This window comes from Nilaparvata lugens, chromosome 4, assembly GCF_014356525.2.
Source record: "Nilaparvata lugens isolate BPH chromosome 4, ASM1435652v1, whole genome shotgun sequence".
Classification (NCBI taxonomy): Eukaryota; Metazoa; Arthropoda; class Insecta; order Hemiptera; family Delphacidae; genus Nilaparvata; species Nilaparvata lugens.
In genome coordinates, this window is record NC_052507.1 from 75,251,720 (window position 1) to 75,272,665 (window position 20,946).

Here is a 20,946-nt window from a genome sequence, read left to right on the forward strand (position 1 = left end):
TATATTTAAAAATCAGAACTACAATATAAATTGCAAGCATCAATGTAAAATAACGTTTCGTTATCATCCACGTTAGCTATCATAGATTGTGCATCCTCGTTAGGTATGATATTCACTACATTTTCAATGGCTTCATTTATAATCGCATCAATATCACTGAACAATCTGGGTGAGTTTTGGTTGTGTGTGTTATTATTATTCAACTGAATTCGGGAAAGGGCATCTGCGTTTTGATTTGCTGTTCCTTTTTTGTAACATATGTCATAATCAAATTCTTCTAATTTCAGTCTCCATCTTAATAATTTTGAATTCGGTTCTTTCATAGAAAATAACCATTGTAGGGGCTTGTGGTCAGTGAATATTTTGAATTTTCTACCATAGAGATAGGGGCGGAAGTACTTGGTAGCCCAAACTATCGCTAAAAGTTCTTTTTCAATAGTTGAATAGTTCATTTCAGTTTCGTTGAGGGTTCTACTTGCATATGCACAAGGCAAATCAGCACCGTCTTTGTTCTGACTGAGAACTGCCCCAATAGCTATATTGCTAGCATCTGTTGTAAGGTTGAATTGTTTTTCAAAATCAGGATACTGAAGGATTGGTTCGTTAGTAAGGATATTCTTACAAGTTTCAAAACACTTAATGTACTCTGGGTCCTGTATATCTATTGTAGCATTTCTTTTCAAACATTTAGTTAGAGGTTTTGTTAAATGAGCAAAGTTGTTAATGAATTTTCGATAGTATCCTAGAAGTCCAAGAAATCCTTTTATCTCTTTCGTTGTTTTAGGGATAGGATATCTTTTTATCGCTTCGACTTTGTCAGGATTTGGTTTAACTCCGTTTGGTGTCACTAAGTGTCCGAGAAAACTAACTTCTTTACGCAAAAATTCTGTTTTATCAAGTTGTACTTTGAAGTTGGATTGTCTCAACCTTTCAAATACTTGTCTTAGTCGATCAATGTGTTCTTCTAAACTAGTTGAATAAATAATAATGTCATCTAAATATACTAAACACAATTCATTTTGGAGTCCTCTTAGTATGCTATTCATAGCTTTTTGGAAAGTGGGTGGACCATTTTTGAGACCGAAGGGCATTCGTAAAAATTCGTAATGACCCGTGTCTGTAGAGAATGCAGTTTTTTCAATACTGCTAGGATCCATTTCTATCTGATGGAAGCCAGAGAATAAGTCTAGGGTAGTGAAGTACTGTGCTCTTCCTAATTTGTCTAGAATATCCGTAATATTAGGAAGTGGGAATTTATCGTCTACAGTCTTAGAATTCAAACCGCGATAGTCAATTACAAGTCGAAATTTCTTTTACCAGAAGCATCTTGTTTCTTTGGAATGACCCATATTGGTGAATTCCAAGGTGAATTGGAGGGTTGAATTATTTTTTGTTCCAACATTTCATCAATCTGTCGATTTACTTCAGTTCTATAGATTTCAGGGTAGCGATAACTTCTTGTATAGACTGGGATTTCGTCGGTGGTTCTTATGATATGCTTTATTTCATTCGTGAAAGTCAAAGGATTTCCATCAATGTGAAATATATCTGAGTAATCTTTAATCACCTGTAAAATAGCTTGCTCTTCTTCGGCATTCATATGATTGGTTCTAATTTTTGATAGATCGATTTTGTTAGTTTTGTGATGGAGTAGATTCAAATTATTGCATGCATTATGATTACGTAACTCACTTGGATTAATACAATTATAGTTTTCAAGCGATTCGACTGACATTGGTTTGTGAATGGTAAATTTCTTGTCTGACGTAGTGGGGTTCAAAATAGAACAATAGGCTTTGTTTTCTTTCACTTTCACTAGACACTGAGGAATTTCAAGTCCGGAAAAGTTTTTGTATGATACTATAGCTTCACCTTCATTCATATTTTCAATTGGAATTTCTATAATGGATTGAGTTCTAGCTTTTATCAGAAATGATTTTATTTGTGTTATTTGATTTTTGGTAGGGTTCGTTGACTTCACTTTTGAATCATTTTCTTCAGCGTTAAAATAATAAATAGGTAGTTTCATTCCATTGAAATCAATACTGTCATTAATGAAATCCAAATTTATTTTAAGTTTTTTCATATTGTCAAGTCCGAGAAGAAGGTCAAAGTTTTTATGAAAATCAAAAAGATAGAACGTGTGTTCGATTTTCCTAATAAAGAAATCTTTGTACTGTATTTCTCTTGTGAAATACCATGCGCTGTTGCTACTTCAAAAGGGTCTTCTATCAAGTTTTCTTTGTAACATTCCATACCTATGAAGTTCTTCACGAATGACCTAGTGCTTCCTGTATCGATTAGAACTCTGAATCTAGTTTTAGGATCAATGAAGTAGGGAAGTTCATTCTTGTCATCTTGTAAGTTCATAATTGAAAATTTCTTTCGAGGCTCGTATCCTCTAAAAAACACTCTGATTCGGTTTGTTCGGCTGGCTGGAAATACGTTTCATTTTCGTTTTCAACGGAGAGCTGTTTGAATTCGTCTGATAATTCTTTCTGAGCGTTTTCTCCGAAATTATTATCAAACTCATCATTTTGCATTTCGTCAATTGGTCGACCTGTCATTTGAAACAGTCTTGGTCTTTTTTGGGGACGATTGTTGATTGAGGAAATGCTCATTGGCGTTGGTTGATACGAATTTTGGGGTCTTGGTTGGTTGTAGTTTGGATTTTGAGCTCTTGGCTGATTTGTGTTGAAATACTGTGGTTTGGGTTGATTGTTTTGAAAATGTTGTTGAGGTCTGTTCATGTGTTGATTTTGGAAGTGTTGATTTTTGTTTTGAAAGAATTGACCTTTCTGATTTTGAGTGTGATAGAACTGTTGTCTCTGAGGATAGTTTTGCATTTGATAGCTGGGATTACCCTTTGTGTTGGATTTGAGTGTTAGGCTTTTTCAAATTAGAGTGGTCTTGAAAGAAACCAAATTTGAACTGGAAATCGTTGGATAGCATGTTTAGAGCACTGTCCAACGAACTGGGATTTTTGGTTCTCATGAGAGACCCGAGGGGCTCTCTTAATCCTCTTAGCAATACTCTAAGTGCTAATCCATTTACATACTGACACATGACTTCTGATATTGTAGGTTGTTTGTTTCGGAAATACGAGATCTGTAAATTCAGAAGTTTTTGGATTCGTTCGTAGAATGAAAAGGGTGATTCACCCGATTCTTGTTTTAGTTCAGCCATTTCAAGATTGAGAGTAAAGCAATCTCTCTTGTCCATGTAACTATTGATCAAAACTTTTCTTACGTCAGGCCATGCATAAGTGTTAGAACTAGTAACAATGTCAAGAGCAGGGCTTTTAATACGGGCAAGAATAGTAGAATACAAGTATTCGTTTTGGAAATCATCTGGATTGGCAGTTACGTAAAATTTCGCTACAAGTTTGTCACAAATTGAAATAAAACGATTTAGCATAGTAGGCTCTCCTGAATAATCAGGGATCATGTCCAAGAATTCTTTCTTAAGGGTAGGTACAGTTTGGGGATTGGTTGCTTTATCATTGTTGGAATTCATGGCTCTTAGTTATAGATAAAATTACATGGAAAAGAAATACGAAAATAATAAGTAAAATTAATATTGTCCAAGTTTGTAATAAAATGATAAAACAAAAATGTTTTGTTACTCACAATACTATAATCGAGTTCATCTTGTCACAGTCTAGGGTTCTGTCGCACGTGTAGGTTATTCTCCAGAGGTGGAAGTTCTTAGAAGTTGAAGTCCTTAGTAGTCCTTAGAAGTTGAAGTCCGTGGTAGTCCTTAGAAGTTGAAGTCCGTTGTAGTCCTTAGAAGTTGAAGTCCGTAGTAGTCCTTGGATGATGAAGGTCCTGATATTGAAAGTCTGTTGCTTTTTCTTGATTCAATTTGTAGATGAAATACGGTATTGTTAACACTTTACTATACTGTTCACTTATTTTATAATTCTTCACACTTGTCCCGATATTAGGTGACTGAGTAAGAATATAATTTTGCAATTAACACTCACGAATTTTAATAATATAATAGAGTTCACCAACTTATTCAATTTGTTACGAAGTTATTTTGATGATTGTTCACTTATTTAAGTCCCGATGTTAGGTGACTGATACAACTTTTTCGTAAGTTCATGAACACTTCATTAACGGTTAAAACCGAAAAACCAAATTCTCGTTTTTGAAGTGTCCTACCGACTGCGCCAGTTAAGATTGCGATTAATCAAATAGTCTTTTTAAAAAATGAATTTATTTGTTAACCACATATTACAATAATTTTATATCTCGCGATAGAGCTCCGTTCGCTATGTCCGCTAGCTTGGAACTAACTACTAAATACAATGTTACCTTCCACTACAACTATGCTACATCAACAATAATGGAATGAGGAGTGCTGACTATATAAGTAATTAGCTATATAACTTGTATATAGTGACTGGACTACATTATTAGATCAGATTTATGAGGATGACTTGAATCACATCTTCCCAATATAGAAGGCAGTGAAAAAGGAATAGTCGCAACACTGATGTTCTATAATTTCAATTGACTTTTTAACATGAATCTCACTATACGAGTAGTTGCATATAGTAGTTAAATAGTGGGACAGTTCTAGTATTTCAGTTTAAGAGTAAGACAGGACTTGTCCCAACTTCGCCGTTTTTGTAAAACATCACTGACTATTCTCTAGTTTTTATTTTCATATTAGTTTTTATTCTTGTATTACAATATATTGTATTGTACGAGTGGTGCAGAAGAACTCAAGTTCTACGAACCGCTACTTCACTGTACCAGGGGGTATTTCCTGGAACAAAAATGTTGGCAAGCATGGGTCGCCTGAATAGAATAGAATAGAAAAGATGAGAATAGAATAGGGTAACTTTATTAATTTAATATTACTGATGGTCAGAAAATGTCTATGTACATTAATTGACATCACTCTAATACTATATAATACAGAGTGGTGCAGAAGAAACGCATGTTTTTCAAACTGCTAGTGCTCGGCGACGGGAGGGGGTATTGCCCTGGAACAAATGTTGGCAAACGGCCCATACTATGCCATATCAGTTGCTATGAGCGTTGGAACGTGAAACATCGTGTATTTGCTGTCGATTAGTTTTTTGGAAACAATGAATCTGTAGTCATACTGCAATGATGAAAAAGAAACCATTTTGTCTTCCCCGTTCAGTTCGAACTCCTGAAAATGTAGACCGAGTCAGTGTCGTCTAGTCGATCATCTAGGACTAGTAACAACTGCTGTTCTTACTAGGTCTACATTTTCCGGAGTACGAACTGAACAAGACCAGGGAAGACCAGGTGGCTTTTTCCATCACAGAAATAGTTCTCATAAACGCTGCAACCCATCGGAGTACAGTATTTCGATCGGGCATTGCACCTCGACACCCTACTCTAAAATATTGATGGAAAAGTTTTACACTGTGACTAATAATTCATTGTTTCTAAAAAACTTTTCGACAGCAAACACACGATGTTTTACGTTCCAACGCTCATATCAACTGATATGGCATATTATGGATCGTTTGCCAACATTTGTTCCAGGGCAATACCCCTTCCCGTCGCCGAGTACTAGAAGTTTGAAAAACATGCGTTTCCTCTGCACCACTCTGTATTATTAGTATCAGAGTGATATCAATTAATGTCAATCAATCAATCATTTTATTCAGTAAAATGCATTACAAAATTGGTCCTGCTAAACCTAAAAGATTTTACAGCAGGTGTCTACAGATAATAAAATACATAAATAGAATGATATGCCAACTTTAACAATAAACTAAGGAAAACATTTTTTTTCATGAAACTGGGAGTTTAGGAATTTAAAAAGGAGTAATGAGTGTACATCATAGACATTTTGTGACTATCTGACTATCATCAATATTAAATGAATAAAGTTACCCTATTTTATTCTCATCTTTTCTATTCTATTCTAGGTATGTGTTTTGGGCTAATGGCAAATCCTGTGCTATTTCTATTACAGAAGAGAGGCAACAAGGTTCGCATGACACTGCGCAAAATACTGCGCCTAGGCAGCAGAGACGAGGATGGCATGCGATTTGATGATGACCATCACTCTCAGACACCACCCGCCCTCAAGCCAAGGCCTGAGATCATCCATCCCCTGGACTTGAACAAGTCGGCTGTGCAAGTGCTGAGGAACGAGCGCATTCCCCCTTCCCCTCCACCGCTGACTGGTGTGATGGGAGTGGAACGCATTCCCCCTTCTCCGCTGCAAGGTGGAGTGGGCGGGGCGACTGTGATGGGAGGAGGCGGAGCGTCTGGAATGGGCGGAGCGTCTGAGATGGGCGGAGCCTCTTCTCCGCCACGTTCTCATGGCTTCATGAGACCCAGCAAGCCTCCTCCGCCCCCTCGCAGTCAGTCGCTTGACATGGGGGTACGCGGACCCCTCCCTGTGCGGCCGCCGCCTCCCAGAACTGCTGACTTGGCTAAAGCTACTGCTGCTGCCGTCGCTGCTACTCAAGTCGCATCAGAGGTGACCTGTGTTGATGGGGTCTACGCCAATTTAGGTAAGTAGTTGTTACAGTCCACAAAACTGAAAAATAAATAAATTTGTATGGCTTTTGTTGGTGGGGAGTCCCTTGCGGAAGGTCCCACCGCCTGAATATATAATTTAAGCCGTCAATGGGCCTTACGACTGTCATACTTCAGCCGGGACCGACAGTTTAACTTGCCCATCCGATAACACGGGAGTGATCTAGTTAAGAAACTTTTGGTTAAAAAACTGAAGTGGGCCATTCACTATCTGACAATTTGGTTGAATCTTTCACTACTCACGCTCCGGCTGGTTAGTCCAATTTCCCCACTCACGTTCCAAATCGATTTTGACCAGGTGGCTAACCTTGGCAGGTTGGATAAGTTGGGTGAACTGTTCACCCGACTTGTCCAACTCATTCAGCAACATTCGCCCCGCCTACAACAACCCCATTTGACCAGGTGGCTAACCTTGGCATGTTGGATAAGTTGGGTGAACTGTTCACCCGACTTGTCCAACTCATTCAGCAACATTCGCCCCGCCTACAACAACCCCATTTGACCAGGTGGCTAACCTTGGCAGGTTGGATAAGTTGGGTGAACTGTTCACCGACTTGTCCAACTCATTCAGCAACATTCGCCCCGCCTACAACAACCCCATTTGACCAGGTGGCTAACCTTGGCAGGTTGGATAAGTTGGGTGAACTGTTCACCCAACTTGTCCAACTCATTCAGCAACATTCGCCCCGCCTACAACAACCCCATTGACGGTCTTGCGTCGAATACAATATTGAATATTGGATCTCAAGTTGGACTAGGTAATGGATAGTGAATGGCCCGCTCAAGGGCCAAGCAACAGGAGTCGTCTTTCAGCACAACAGACAGGAAACTCTCACTGGCTGGACAAGAAGCTCATTCGATACGCCAACCCAATCAGCCAATCAGAGAGCTTCCTGTCTGTCATGCCAACTGAAAAGACAACTTGTGAGGCTGACCACTGTCGCTTTGCGCACTTGTTACACAAATAACTATTTCCATGACTTAATCCAATACCGTAGATTTTTATAATTAATTAAGATGAAATATTTACTTTACTTTACTTTACTTTTCTTGTTCGTCAGAATTACTGAACTGCATTAAGGGAGCAACGATCCCGCAGTATATGACACGTCAAAGTTTAATCTAATATCTACCATCCCTCCTATTCCAACACAACAGATCCCACATAACATACATCAATCAAACACTATTCAACCTGTACGGACACAATACAATAAGGAATTCCCTGAGTGTTTTTTTGAACTCCTTCAAGCCATCAATTTCTCTTATGTGAGATGGGATTGTTGGATTTTGATCGTTTATCATATTTTTATATAGTCTACAAATAATAGTCACAAATTATAGACACAATAATCATAGTCAAATAATTATAATCACAAATAACTATTTCCATGACCTAATCCAATACCGTAGATGTTTATAATTAAGATGAAATATTTTGGTTGTTTATCATATTTCTGCATAGTCTTCAACCGATTTGGCAACAGTGTGGAGGAAAGGATAGAGCTATCTGCTTTGTCCGATGACAGAAAGATATAGCAAACCAATGTTAATTCAATTCAATTCAATTTAATTAGGTGTTGACTTTATAACGTTGATATCACAATAGAGTACTTGATACATTTTTTAATCATATATACAATATTATATAAAAAAGGAATTCCGAATTGAATTTGTTGGTCTCTAGTGCAATTAATCTCGGTAATTTATCAAAAATCCTTGAAACAGCTATTTAGTGAGTCAGAATTTAGTGTTATCGTCGCTTCAACTGTACGGTATGTAATTGTATTTGGTGAATTGAATATTCACCTACCGGGTGCGGCAGCAAAACTTCCTTTTTTAAAGCGAACGCTATTCAGTCAGCTGATGTCGTAGTAGAGAATTTTTGGTTTCGTTAGACCATAAAGTTTTCTTCCCGACATGCTCAGTCGCCATCATGCAATGAAAAGCGTGCGTTTGCCGTTGAGACCTTTTTTCGAGCAGATGTTCTGTGAACAGAACCCAGCGCGCATCTCGAAATCGCTTTAATTTAGCCCCTTTGACTACTGTCCCGGACCGGAAATTAATTGTTACTTGGGTCACTAAGTTCAGACAAACTGCAAGTGCGACAAGACGAAGAACTGAAGTCCTCGACCCATTGAGTCAACTGAGAACATTGAGGCAGTGAGAGTTTCAATTTTGCGATCACCTCAGCGTTCTGCGCACAAACATGCGTCTGCTCTTGGACTTTCCGATCGTTCTGTCAGACGAATTCTTCATGATGATCTTCATTTCCATTGTTACAAGATTGCAACTGTGCAGGAACTTTTTGAACGTGACTTCAATTGAGGGAACACTTTCCATTCCGCCTCATCTCAGTTAGGAGCGATTTGGATTGGTCAAGCCGATCTCCCGATTTGAACCCTTGTTATATTTTTTCTATGGGGGGTTTTGAAATCCCTTGTTTATGTGAACCGTCCAAGGAGCTTACAAAATTTGAAGACCAATATCAGGGAAGAAATTGCTAACATAACGCCTGCAATGCTGGTAGGAGTCATGACAAACGCCACAAATCGGTTTACTCAGTGTATGGAGAATGGGGGACGTCACCTACCTGATTTGATATTCAAAACTAATTGAAACAAACCTTTACATAATGTGTTTACATTACAAATAATAAATACAAACTTTCTTATCCTTACAAAGAGTTTTATTTACTCTTAAAAAAGGAAGTTTCGCTGCCGCACCCTATATAAATATTTGGTGATAATGCTTATGGCAGTGCATTGGCTTGCAATATTAGGTAACGATTTCTAATTGTATAATCATTGTATCAATAATTTTATTTCCTCAATGGGAATTTACTTAAGAAATCAAAACTCTAGAATTAAATTCTTATGAAAATTTAATAGAAAAGGAAATCGAATAATTTGCAAAACGTGCTTTTCATGTATTTTCTTGTAATCATAGGTGAAGCTCGTATGGATGTGATGCCTGAAAAACCACAGCGTGCTGGGAGTATCCGTGACTCAACAAGGAATACTGGCTCCAAATCCGACGAAGCCACTTCAGAAAAAGCAAACTCTGTAAGAAGATAGACAAATAGTCTTATTTCACAATAAAATTGCTATTGATAATTATTATTAAACGGAAATCCAAAGTTGAATGCTGTAATCTATCTCATCACTCGATAATTTGATCTCCACTCATTATTGATCTTTGCCTCTGATCTTTCATCTTTTTCAATGCCTCTTAATACATTCTCGAGTGATCTTGAAAGTGTACAGAAAACTGTCCGTATTTGAAAAATTATTTTTGTATTCGGTAACTTGAAGTCGCTACTTTCATATTTTTTCAAAGCTATTCCTTTTTTGATCTTTAGATTCATGAAACACATTTCCTTCATCAAACGTTCACTGTTCTTCTCTACTGAAGTGTGGAAAATATTTTCACTTGATATTTTGCTCCTAAATTATGTAATAAAATTTATGTTCAACCTGGATTATTTGTTCTTTTTTCTGGAAGTCATGTATTCTTATTACTGTAGCTATACTTGATATGCTAATACTTGATTAATTAAATCATATCAATTCAATCTCAATCATCGTAAAGTAGCCGCCTACTTTTGTTAAAGCTAGAAGGCTTAATTTTAGAACAGGGAACGTCCGGTGTTTTGGAATACATTGACTCAGCCTAGTTTTTCCTCCATGATTATAATTATATTATCATTACATTCTCATAGATTTTAATTTGAATACAATAAATAAAAAACTTCATAAAATATCTTTTCCTCAGAATCTCAATTAAATATAGTACCGAATCCAACTTCTACATTATCTTATCTATTAAGATATCAATTAACAAGGACAAACTTGAGTTAATTTTTTATTCGATTTCTCTCTGACAGGGTGAGATGTCAAGTGGAGACTCGGACAACGTGTATGAAAGTATTGTACCTGAATGTGATCTACCTCCAGAGCGATCTCTCTCGCTGACAATTCCCTACTGTGGAAGTGAGACCGAGTCAGACATCTATTACCCTTACACCTTTTCATCAAGTGAAGAGGTAAGTGTACTGCAGTATTCGTAAGATCTCCAGCAATTCTGTTCAAATTTCTATTATTTATTAACATGGTAGCAGATGGTCAATGTTTTGTTAATCACTACAATACGTTATTGTTACGTATACGGTATTGTAATTATCAATTACTGTTGAAATTTATCTCAAACTTTGGACAGCACTATTTTTTTTTTCAACATTTTTGAAGAGAAATAGTACAAGCTCAGCCTAGTTTTTCCTTCAATGTCATAATTTTATTATGATTGTTGTATTTTATACAGTTAGCTAAATAAAATAAAATTAATAAAATAACTTAGCTAAAATTTTTTCAATAACATCTATAACTTATTTTATTTATACATTTACAGATACAATATCACTCTTAACTCAATATGAATGATTGGGAAAGGAACAACAGGCTTAGAGTCCAGAACTGTTCCGTTTCCAAATTTTGATAGAAATAGTTCAAAAATAGGTTATGTTCATCTCTTCATAAATTCTGTCCATAATTGTTTTTCTTTTCATAAAACTTATCGATTTCATGATCTCAAAAATATTCTCCTATGTAATTATAAATATGCTTAAGGGTAACTGGTATGCTGGGTTGGACCAAACAGAATCAACTGTCTTCAATCTGCATACTCATCATTGTGCTCTTATGAGATTGATATTTGATATAGCTTTGTGCAATCCAGCATCTTATCATTATTTATTTATTCCAAGCTTCAATTACATTAGATCATCAATAAAAAATATTTTCAATAAATAAATTCGCCTGACGGTTTCAGTTTTGCGATTATTTTTCTTGCGATTGTAGTACCACTGGTTTGAGCACTACGCTTCTCCCAGCTTCTGTACTACAATCGCAGTCGCTGTGACTTTGAAAACAGCTGTATGGTAAAAACACCCGAGTATGATACAAACACGTTGATAACTTATTGTACTTTGTGACATTGATCATTTTCATGTATTTTATTTGTTTTTATAATAATTGACGTTTGCCATATCTGTAATGTACAGCATTTTATGCAATAAAAATATTTATTTTATTTTATTTATAAACATCTGAAAACTGTTGCACTAATGCGCGTTATCTCGAATGTAGTGTGAAAGTCTCTCTGCGTTAGTCTTATGTTCTGTGGTATGTCGGTTCCACATCCCACATGCGATAGTGGTTCATCTCCAAACGGCCTTAGGGTATGATCACATTGGATTTACGTATGTGCAAGTGCACGCAAGACCATGCATGACCACGCGTGCAGATGAAAAACAGAAGCTGGAAAGTGGAACACTCACACTGAACGTGTACACTTGCTGGTGGTGTACAGTATGAGCAGCGATAGACAAGTCACAACATGTTTCTATGGCTTGTTCCAGATTCTGTTTCTCATCTGCGCGCATGGTCATGCATGATCTTTACGTGCACTTGCAAATACGTGCATCAAATGTGATCATAACCCAAGTATGTACGCACCTTTAGATGATATCCTTATTGCAGTAAACATTGAACAATGTCATAGCAACGACAAAAAGTCAGATACATGAACAATGTTACTATCAATTTCAGTATTAAGCTTCTTGACATTCATTTTTGAATGGCTTTTTATAATTGTTTTGTCTGCTTTGACAGAGCCCAGAAGATGACAACGATGGTGAAGGCTGGCGCATGAATGGAGCAAGGAAGGGTCGCAGTATTGTGCATAACAGCCTGGAAGAAAACTATGGTGCTGTCATTGTTGCCAACCATGAGGCGTTATCACAGCTATTAGAACAGGTAGGAATAACAAATAATAATGATTAAATTATAGTTTTATTCGATTGAATGAAATTAAGTATCAAACGTAATACAAGTCAGAACTTTTCAGCAACAGATTAAGTTGAATTGAGAATGAATGATTCCTAGTGTGGAAAGAACAAAAAATGATATGCTCTATAGAATGTACTCATTTGAGAACTACGGTATTTAATAAGTATTTAGGATTTGAGTTTCTACTGTGTGATTGTGTTTGACAAGCTATTGAAAACTCACTCAAGTTCAATATTCAATCACTATTTGCTATTATTTGATTAGTAAAGATCCAGAGGAAATACCTAATCAAATCAGAACAATTTATTGCCACAGACAAACACTTTACAATTTGTATCGGCCAAGTCAATATTACAAACTATATTAGAGATCATTCAACAATAGCAATTACCTGCAAATCTAGATAGACTCCATGGTAACATTGGTAACATTGAAATATTTATCCACACTATAAAAACAAATGTTTATAAAAAAATTATTAATTCTTAGTTTAAATTCCTTGAGCGTCAAACCTCGAACATTTGGTGGTAAATGGTTATAAAGCTTTATTGAAAAGGCCTTAAAACTCGTATGGCTGGATTTGTAAGAGCAGTACTCATTCCTCAGATTCGATTTATTCCTTGTGTTATAAGAATGAATGTTTTCATGAATTTAGAATAAATGTAGAGGCAACTACCTACTCATCAGATCTTAGCTTATATGGAAGCTGTGATTTTTCCTTTTATCCATTTCAATAGATTATTTTTAATAGTTCTTACTATTTTCGCATCAACTACTTGAACTATTTTACAATCTAATCAAGTCATTAACAGAAGTATACAGGTTGGGTAGTGCTTGTAAGTTGATTGTACAAACCCAAGCATGACTCAGCTAGAATCTATTTTGCAGGAAACATAATTTGTCATAAGAACAATATCTTTTTCTAACCAACAATAAATTTCATTCCATTCCTTGAGATCTCTGAGGAATTCATGATACCTAAATATAATCATGAATAAAAAATAGCATGAGCTTGAAAAGGAATTCCTCCTCCTCCTCTTTTCTGCATCCTCCCAATTTTCAGGAGGCAGAAAAGAGCTCTGAGAATAATCTTCAACCTCAGTGCCCGAACATCATGTAGGCCTTATTTTGTGAGAGAGAGTATATTAACTTTGCCAGCCATGTACTTTCTGTAGATCATCACGTACGTTAGTAAAAATTGGAGGGCATTCTCATCCGTTTTACTTGATCATTCCTACAATACGAGGAGTGGTGGCTCAATCCTCGGTTACCCGGCACATAGACTAACCCTTCTGGAGAAAGGCCCACACTATTGCGCAATAAAAATATAAATGGACTCCCCCATAACTTTTCAGAGATGACCGGAAGGATAAGGAAAGTTCTGTTAAGAAGAGCGCCATACACAGTGGATGAATGTGTGGATGTCTTGAGGGAAGAAAATTACATATCATAGAATTATTACAAAATAAAAATGTCCTTTAAATCAACTGAAATTACTCTATTTCTTCCAGGGTGTGCTCCTAAAGGCAGTGTTTTTTCTTTGACGTTTCCTCCTTGCACTATTGTATTTTCTTTGTTTGTTATTGATTGTGAAGATTCAATGTTGTGTGAAGCTTGTCTTTTATATGCAACTACTTGAATAAATGAGATTTGATTTGAAGGAAAGTGCTATCTGCTTTGTCGAATGATAGACAAGGATAACAACATGAATGTCAATCAAATACTGCCATTATAACGTGAAAATGTTGAATGAATCCATAGAGAATAGATAGCATAAGCTATATTTTCTCTATGATATAATTTATAATAGGATGTATTTTTGGGGAGCATAAATATTCATTATAACAATGTCTTTTTGCAGGCTAACAACAGATTTCCCTCCATTCCGTCCGCCCTGCGAACTCTGCGGAATTGTTCGAACCTGAGTTGGTCGGACTTCAAGGTGGACGATACGTGCGATCGGAGACGATTGGCAGCCGCGTGTTCTACGCGACGCAGTGGCGGGACTGCAACGTGACAGTCTGCGTGAATTGGGGCCAGGCCAGGTTGCCGCCAGCGATGGGCGTTGTTGCCGAGTTCACTGACCTGGTTCCTTCTCACTTCGCCAAAGGCTGTGCATCTACTGCAGATCTAACTCAAGGTCAGTACTTCAGTATTGGTTTGTGTCATTTGGTGAAGTACGAGAAATATGCTCTATGTATATAGAGTAAATAAGTTATTTAGTTACTATCTTTCTAAAAAGTCTAGTGTCTCGGAATCCACCTAAGCTGCGTAGTTTGAAGGCGTTGCGTTTATCCAGTTTGTTGACCGAGCTAAGTGAGGTCTAAGATTCAAGTCGACGGTTTTGCATTTCTCTTTATGTTTATATTTATGTTCCGCATTTACAGCGAAACGCAGCAATAGATTATCATGTAATTTGACAGGCATGTTCCTTTTTGAATTTCGCGTCGTCGTATACATACGGTTTTTTAAAATTTTGCATTTCATGGATAATTCAAAAGGAAAAGGAGTCTCCTTTGAACGCCGATATTACCGTAAAAATCAGACTTTAGAATTACTCATCATAAATCAGCTGTCTAGTGGACTATAATACTACCCGTTCATAAACATCGAACATCTTGAAAATGTATCTTTCCATCAACATTAGTAGACAGTTTGTCTACTAACTTTGTCTTTCCATAAGCTGAGGCCATGATTCTAGTTTGGAGTTTGGTGTTATTGATAGAAAACATTTTTTTACATTTTTCTTCTTTAATCTGATGATTAAAATTGCAACAAATATTATTGAAAAGAAATTGATTTCTAAAATCATGAAAAGTGAGAAATGAAGTTTGTAGGAAATCAGCATTATGGTAGTTTATTTTGTTAATTCCAACACAACGATTTTTCGCCAACACGATATTTATTTTACGATAGGGAAGCTCTATGTTTATTTATAATTTTTCTAGACATTTTAAATTGATAAATTATTTATTAATTTTTGAGAAAACATAACAACAGGTCAATGTAACTAACTGAGCTCGAGGTCTACTGTTCAGAGAACTACTAGTTTAGTTAGGTAGTGAAAAATGGCGTCATGTTCTGGTGTTATGTAAACGCGAATTAAAGAACGCGCTGTCATTGAATTTTTAATTGCTAAGAAAGTGAATCCTTTATTCTCAATAATGATCTATGAAGTCAGTTCTATGAAGTCGTCTCCTTCTTCACGGTAGCGCTTCAAAAATTGTCCACAGCATTCCAATCGACGCTGTTCATTCTCGTCTGTCAGACGGCGTGGTACCCATTGTGCACAGATTTTACTGTAGCCTATCCCAATATATCAATAATGAAGCCAACATGTTCCTTGGATATTCTAACTTGGTTTGCGATATGCTGTTGAGTGATTCGCCTGTCATTTTTTATCAAGTTTTCGACAAGTTTACGATGATTGTCGTCTGTGGCAGTGATTGGATGTCCGCTGCGTGTTTCGTCAACAATTGAGCTTTTCCAGAGCATGACGCCATTCCTCCGCTAACCAAACCAAACTGGATGGACGTAAACCGTGTAGAGGATAAATATAACTTCCACATGCAACAAGGCTCGCTGTTAGGGTTATTTGGTTTGTGCTCTACAAGAATGGGTGCATTACTAATCAGCCTACCCTCGTAATTATCATTATTATTAAGTGAAATCTCTTATACTTTCGATAGTGTATGAAACTGCATACATCATACAATTCCTTGTATGAAACTGACCTATGTTTCCATGTTCGTGAATGTTGTTTATTGATTTGGCAATAAATTTGATTTGACATGATAATAATAATAATAATAATAATATATTTGTTACCATTTGGTTTACAATAAACATTGGTCATCGTCACAAGTATACAAAATAATTAACAATACAATAGTTTACACAGCTAAAACACAATTACATCTAAAATTTACTTATTAAACAAGGTATATATCCATATTTCCATGTTCATAATTATTGTATGTTTACAGCGCTAGTGAGCGTGCTGGTTCGACAGTCAATCAGCCAACTGCACCGATACAGGTGGGGGGCGGTTGCTGGAGCGGGAGCGGCAGTGGAGGCGGTAGCAGAGGAGGCAGTGAGTCGAGGATGGCCGGGCGCCGGGCGCCATAGAGGATGTTTGGCGTCCCCTCTCTCAGCGGAAGGATCTACGAAAAGGCCAGGAGTGGAACTCACGTAGGTCACGAGTTTGTGGGTGGAGAGGCCAAAACTCACCACTGCTCAAAGAAGGGCGGCCATTTAGGTAAAGCTTCCTGGGAGAGGTGAGGCTTTTGACCCTGTGAAGTTTCGGAGGGGCAAAAAGAAAAACTCAAGAGACCAGTGATGGGTGAAAAACCAGGCACAAATGAGGGTCAAGAGGCTGAGTCGAGGGTGGCCGGGCGCCCTAGAGGCAACTTGGCCGCCCCTTCCTCAGCGAAAGGACCTACAAAGAAGGCCAGGAGTGAAACTCACGCAGGTCATGAGGACTAATCAGTCTGAAGAGACTAGCAAGCATATCACACTGGATTACGACAAGGATTGCAACCAGGTGAATGGAATAGAATGTTAGTATAAGGAAAAACTCCTGGATCTTGTAAAGGACACAGGTATTGGTTTGCCTAACTAACATACTACTTGGGAACACAATAAGGTTGACGTGTGGGGTTCTTTGAACTTTTGGATCCTTGAATCCGTCCCTTCAAAAACAATAATCAATAACAACCCTATCACTCTTAAAACCTAATAACTGTTGCCCTTCGATCTGCCTCAACCTAGCTAGGTAACAATATTACTTTTTGAATCCTAATAACAAGATCAATATCACCCCAATAACACGCTATCATAAAAACATGAAAATCCAGTTATAAACCATCTTTAACCATCAGTACCAAAGACAGCAGTATCAATGTCATACAACGATTCCAAAACACGATGCTGAGGAAAATTGTGGATGCTCCTTGGTATGACAGGATCAGCGATCTCCATAGTGACATTTATAATAGTGAAATTATAATAACATTCTTACAGAAATGATCTATCTAATCACAGTAAATTGAGATTAATTCCCAGAGGAATGCAAAAATTTCCCTCACAAAGGCCCTGTTGCACTAAAGCCGGTTAAATTTTAATCCTGATTGACTCCACGTGAACCAAATCAGAGAAGATCATTTCAAAAACATTGATCTACTGGAATTAATCAGGATTGAAAATAACCCGCCTTTTAACCGGCATTTAGTAGATGATTGAATGATTACAACAGTTCAACAGCTGAGTCATTATTTTGACAGTCCCACACACATGAACTCGCTCACTCACTTCCATCATCAACAGACGACGAAATACTATTATCATCTGTTTTTCCAAGGATGAATAATAATTACTCTTCTAATGTCCTTCAGTGAGTTTTCCCAGGGATGAGACCTAATTCAATCGAATCTTTATATTATAAACCTACTATGTTCTGAATTTCGTGAGAATCGTTAGAGTCGTTTTCGAGATCCGGTTAAATACAAACATACAAACATCTGAACATATAAACAGAAGTTGCTCGTTCAATAGTATAGGATTTTTATGAATGATGGATGAATTTATATTTTTTAGTCATGCGGACGAGTGTCGCTGTGTCAATGCGTGTTGAATGCCTTGAGCAGCCTGCCGATGCCATCCGTCATGTCCAATCTGCTCACCTGTCTTCTCAAAGAGGAACACGCCACATCGCTCTCCCAAGCAAAGGTATGCACTCATTCTTCATATTATGATGCAATGATTTAAAACCGATATCGTTCAATTATTGTCAAGTCATTGAAGTTCCCAATTTGTTTCTAATTTAGAACTGGCACTGATCTTTCAATTGAACCGGTTTCGTTCAAGTCGCCGAAGTTTTCAATTTTTCTAATTTAGTACTGGAACTTTAATCCTTGGGCCATTTAAAATAATGTAGACTGGTTGGAGTAAAATACGGTTTCTAGGAAACTTATTGAACTAATGGTCCATTAAATATACAGGTTTAATGGCCCATTATATTTAGGCTTAGGACACCAATTATTAAAATTAGTATTTTAAATGAGTATCCATTTGATGAGTTGTATTGTTTGTAGATAGAAATGCATCGCAAGTGCCTCAATGAAAAGCTTTGGCTGCCACTAGCCTATTTATCCGTCTTCTACTCGTAGATATCCTTCATTCCATATCGATAATTCGCCTAAAAATTGTGCAAGTTAAGACTGTGCAAAATAAACTTTCCACAATCCGTGATATTTTTCCAAGTTTTTCAATTTGTATATCATCAAGCTATCAAAATGAAAAAGTTTTCTCATGAAAACATTTTTTTTCGATCATTACTTTTTGAGCGAAAAGTAATTACAAATATGAGTGAATGAAGTTTGAATTTTTGGGACAGAACATTTCAAATTCGGTACTATATAAATCCATGAGACTTAGAGGATGGATTCTTCTTGGTATTTTTGATCTAGTAAAACAAAAATTTTCTAAAAATATCAATTTTTGGAAAAGTTATCCAATTTACCAAAAATAACTCTACTAAATAATTCAAAGAAATTTATTTTAGGTTATTTTTAGTAAATTGAATAACTATCTTAAAAATTTATATTTCAGAAAATTTTGTTTTACTAGATCAACAATACCATTCTCAAGGAGTATATTTGGCACAGAAATGTGAAGTCCGTGACATACACAAAACCCTTTGGACTTGGAAAACTTCATTATCATTGACATTTGAAAGAGGAATAGTACAAGCTAAGCTTAGTTTTCCTTTTTCAGATTATTATATCTATTATTATAGATCATTGTAATAATAATTGTATTGATAAATTAATGATTGATTGAATCTCAGATGTCATTTTTTGGGTTCATCAAGTACAAAACTTACGGCAGGGCTAGATTTGTAGTACATCATGTAACTTTAATTTTAATATTTCTATGTTACAAATTATGTGAACAATAAAAATTGATTTGATATCCTCCAAACAAGAGTATGTTACTCAGTTTGAAAATGACCAACAACAGTTAGTTCGAAACGTTGTCACTGCTAAAACTAATTGTTTCCACTTTTAAAGTGTTTTTTATTTAAAATTCAATTTGTGTTCTAACAAGCAGTGCTAGAGTTTTCATTAATGGCTAGCACAACATTACCTTCACAACACAAAAATTTATACTATAAGTAATTCTGATTTGTGTTTGAACAGGCAATGCTGTAGTTTTCATTCATAATGGATATCTACCACAGCATCACAGAAAGTTACAATTTAGTAACATGTTTAAACAAACATGTAGAGGACACATTATAAGAATTTTTTGTACAGTAACTAACAATTGTATGTAATTGTAATTTATCCAATATTTTCTGTAATTGATGTTGTAGTTTTAGTTTTTTGGGGAAATAAACATTTATTATTTATTAATTTCAATTTGTGTTTTAACAGGCAGTACTGGAGTTATGGCTGTGGGGCCCAGGCGACATGCCGTTAACGGGTGACCGACAGACGAGCCTGCAACGCTGGCTGGACCTGGAACGAGCCAACATGTTGCAGACACTTGTGCCGCGACCTCACTCCGCCCCGCGCTCCCACCTCGCCTTTCTCGTGCACACTAGTGCCAAGGTCATGGCTGACGCTGCCGCTTTGTTCGACATGCATGCCAACGAGACATCCGGCGTTTGAACATAACAATTGTCTGCAGAAGGCTGTCTGTTCGGTGTGAGGCAACCTTTTTCTGCATATTTGTCGTCGTCTGGTGTATGAACGCAGCCTTGCCTGCGTACGGCTGTCTGTGCAGAGTGGGGCAGCAACCTTTATCAGTCTATTCGTCGATGTCCGGCGTATGAACGAAACACCATCTGTGTGGTATGGGTCAACCTTTTTCTGACTATTTGTCGACGTCCGGTATATGAACACGAACTTTGTCTAACTAGACGTCCAGAGTTTGAACGCAAGCTTGTCTACGTACAGCCGTCTTTTACGGTGTGCCCAACCTATATCTGCCTATTTGTTTTTGAACAGACCTCGTGTCTCCATTGCATTTATGTGAATTATCAATGATTTGTGTCAACAAATAATAAGTAATAATAATATTAAGTGACCTGGCTGGCTCAGGTCTGGTGTCAGAGTTTGAATCAAGATTTATTAAGGTGCGTACAGATATACGCGCCGCGAACATGAGCAATTCACTTTTAATCAGCTGATTATATCTGTATTTTTACAGAAACGGTAAGATACAGATATAAAAAGCTTGGCATCAGCTGATTGAAAGTGAATTGCTCATGAATAGCAATTCACTTTTAATCAGCTGACTATATCTGTATTTTTACAGAAACGGTAAGATACAGATATAAAAAGCTTGGCATCAGCTGATTGAAAGTGAATTGCTCATGCTCGCAGCGCGTAAATCTGTACGCACATTTAAACAAACTACTGAATAAAGATTATCAAACTCTTATTGTAACTCTCCATTTCTGTAGCTTTTTCAAAAGGGTACAAACAGAGTGGAATGGTGAAGGAAGCTTCAAACTTGAGTGTTTCATTTAATGCATGTAACTGAACGGTAGAGAA

General features: G+C 36.8%; 2 protein-coding genes across 2 annotated transcripts in view; both read left to right on the top strand.

The window, feature by feature from the left end:
• The window catches only part of LOC111056196, a 61,812-nt gene extending 45,315 nt beyond the window's left edge, over positions 1–16,497 (top strand). Inside the window, 6 exon segments of the mRNA XM_039426447.1 lie at positions 5,968–6,514; positions 9,489–9,604; positions 10,426–10,584; positions 12,209–12,352; positions 14,247–14,525; positions 16,372–16,497. Coding sequence (XP_039282381.1) covers positions 5,968–6,514; positions 9,489–9,604; positions 10,426–10,584; positions 12,209–12,352; positions 14,247–14,402 — 1,122 coding nt within the window. The 3' untranslated portion in view covers positions 14,403–14,525; positions 16,372–16,497.
• Positions 16,498–17,955: 1,458 nt separating this feature from the next.
• Positions 17,956–20,474, top strand: LOC120350962. Its single transcript, XM_039426449.1, has 2 exons — positions 17,956–18,112; positions 19,822–20,474. Exons 1-2 carry the CDS (start codon positions 18,038–18,040, stop codon positions 20,056–20,058), a joined length of 312 nt encoding a protein of 103 aa, XP_039282383.1. The 5' UTR covers positions 17,956–18,037; the 3' UTR covers positions 20,059–20,474.
• The last annotated feature ends 472 nt before the right edge of the window (positions 20,475–20,946 follow it).

Coding starts and splice junctions, on each gene's coding strand:
- LOC120350962 (XM_039426449.1), top strand. CDS start 18,038: ATGCCATCCGTCATGTCCAATCTGCTCACCTGTCTTCTCAAAGAGGAA. Junction 18,113..19,821: donor CATCGCTCTCCCAAGCAAAG/GTATGCACTCAT, acceptor GTGTTTTAACAG/GCAGTACTGGAGTTATGGCT.